Source organism: Entamoeba invadens (assembly GCF_000330505.1).
Source record: "Entamoeba invadens IP1 unplaced genomic scaffold scaff_1105074725099, whole genome shotgun sequence".
Taxonomy (NCBI): domain Eukaryota; phylum Evosea; order Mastigamoebida; family Endamoebidae; genus Entamoeba; species Entamoeba invadens.
This window is the reverse complement of record NW_004191622.1, coordinates 299,206-301,426: the sequence shown is the minus strand read 5'-3', so window position 1 is coordinate 301,426 and position 2,221 is coordinate 299,206. Positions and strand designations below refer to the sequence as shown.

Genomic DNA, 2,221 nt, shown 5'->3' with positions numbered 1-2,221 from the left:
TTACATAATAAATGTAAAATGAATAAATTGACACTATTTGAGAAAAAAAATACCCAAATAAATGCGTGTTTTAAGGCCAATTTTTTAACAATAAACGAAATACAAAATTTTCAAAGAAAATGAACTTTTTTGATCAAAAAAGCCTTAAAAACTGAATTTTTCGTATGACAAAAAGGGTTATCTCAATTTCACAAAATTGACATGGAAAACAATGACACATTAACCGAACGGTTGCAAGCAAATACAGCAAAGTTGATGTTTTATGCCGAATCAAACAAAGTGAAACAGCCGATATTCAAAGTCATTTCCGAAATCATATTTGACATCACAACTCTCACAACGAACTTTACCGAATTGGAAAAGAAAATCAGTGCGATGGAAACAAGAATGAAAGTATGCGAGACATATCTTTCGGATTTTTCGGAACAAAATAAGAAAAAATCACCACAAAACTTGACCAATTCACAAGAGTTTGATTATAGTGGGTTTGAAGGGGAAATTGTAACCCCTTCAAAATCGGAGTCCGCAAGTATTCTGACTGAAAACCCTCTTTTCGACGCACCAAACCAAACGTGTATTGACTTTGTCACACAACGAGATATCCCCGACGAAACTATCGAGGACTCCAATGAAGACTTGACAGACATCATTAAGAATCCACTGTTTATATCTTCGCTCCTCCGCGCTACAAAATGCCAGAATTTCGAAGTTCTTTTTAACTCTTCAACAGACGGGTTTGCAAACCAGATTTTAAGCGAGAAAGTCTCTGGACACAAGAACGTTTTATTCGCAATTCTCCAAAGCGATGAAACCGTTTTTGGTTCCTTTAACTCCGTCCGCGTTCCGCCTTCCAAACCTGGGAAGGGCCAGATCGTTTGTTTTCAGATGAATTTTCTTTCAATTATTTTCCTTTATATAGTCAACTTCTCTGTTTTTCAATCTCCAGATTCTTGTCTTAAATCACTCACTTTGAGGTGAAAAAAGATCAAGCACACTTTTTGTTCAAATTTGCGGGAACGTGCGGTGATTCAAAACGTTTCATGCAGTGGAGATTGAATGACCCGAACGATTCAAGTCTTGTTATTCTCCCTCAAACTGATGGAAAAGTACCTCCAGAGGAGGAGAAACTGCTCCAAATCCGCCACGGATTCACCATTTATGGAAATTCATCTATTAAATACTCATCTTCTCAATCTAAAAAATACAGCAATCTTGCAGAACCAAACACTCAATTTGAGTCGAGTGCTGCGATTGTTCAGGTCTTGGCTCTTGGATTTTCCAGAACGAGGAAAGTTATAAATAGCACAACGCAAATAGAAAGTGATAAACAAACACAACAAAATCAAATACCTCAACTAAAAAAAGATGTGCAAGATACACATAATTTCGATATAAATGAAAAGGAAGACAAATTCGGAAAGTATTTAAAAGTCCAATACAAAGGATTTCTTGATGAATTAATCAGAACAAAAGGGTTTAATACCTTCTCTGACTGGGAGAGTTTACCTTATGGAGAGTTTGTTTTCCTGTTTGACTTCATGCATACTATAAATATAATATATTTATTATATATTTCTAGTATATTATTTTTAAATTACATTAATAGTAAAAAAACTATAAATCAGTATTTATACGGTATTTATATATTAAAGTAAATAGTAACTATAAATATAATACATTGAATCAAGTTGTACGTGCTATTAAAATACTATAAAGTATAGTACATCACAATGACACCCAGAATGCGTTATGACTCTCAAATCAACGGGTTTAATCCCGAAATATTTAATAAACGATTGCGCACACATGACCACGTGTTTATTGTTTTCCAAACAACGAAAAATCGAGTGATAGGGATATTTGTAGAGTGTCCAATCCCCGAGTGTTCACAATCGAACTCACATTTCTTAATAAGTGAGGGGAGGCACTACGTCTTCTTATATGACGGGAGAGGGTTTTTAAAGTTTGAGATGAGTAATACACGGAAGAGCATTTCGATTGAGTGTGCGAAGTCGAAAATATTTATTGGACTCTTCCAGTCGTTCCGAGTGTTATTGTCTGGTGATATAGAAGTTGCGAACGACCAACATTTTGAAGAGAATTATACGGGGGTCTATCAAATTGAAGATTTCTTGGGAGTGACAGCGGGAGAGAAGTGTAAGGCGGAGAGAATTATGGCGTTTAATTTACAATTCAACCCATCGCCGAGAAGTCTGAAAGA

At 35.3% G+C, this 2,221-nt stretch overlaps 2 protein-coding genes across 2 annotated transcripts; both read left to right on the top strand.

Annotated features, from left to right (window-relative positions):
• Positions 1-201: 201 nt before the first annotated feature.
• On the top strand, positions 202-1,655 carry EIN_470390 (hypothetical protein; the record flags this gene model as incomplete). Its single annotated transcript, XM_004183083.1, has 2 exons — positions 202-873; positions 975-1,655. 2 exons carry the CDS (start codon positions 202-204, stop codon positions 1,653-1,655), a joined length of 1,353 nt encoding a protein of 450 aa, XP_004183131.1.
• A 75-nt stretch (positions 1,656-1,730) lies between these two features.
• Positions 1,731-2,211, top strand: EIN_470380 (Hypothetical protein; the record flags this gene model as incomplete). The annotated part of the gene is made up of 1 exon (XM_004183082.1): positions 1,731-2,211. A coding segment is annotated over one exon (481 nt), but the record flags the coding sequence as incomplete, so codon positions are not given.
• Between the last annotated feature and the right edge of the window lie 10 nt (positions 2,212-2,221).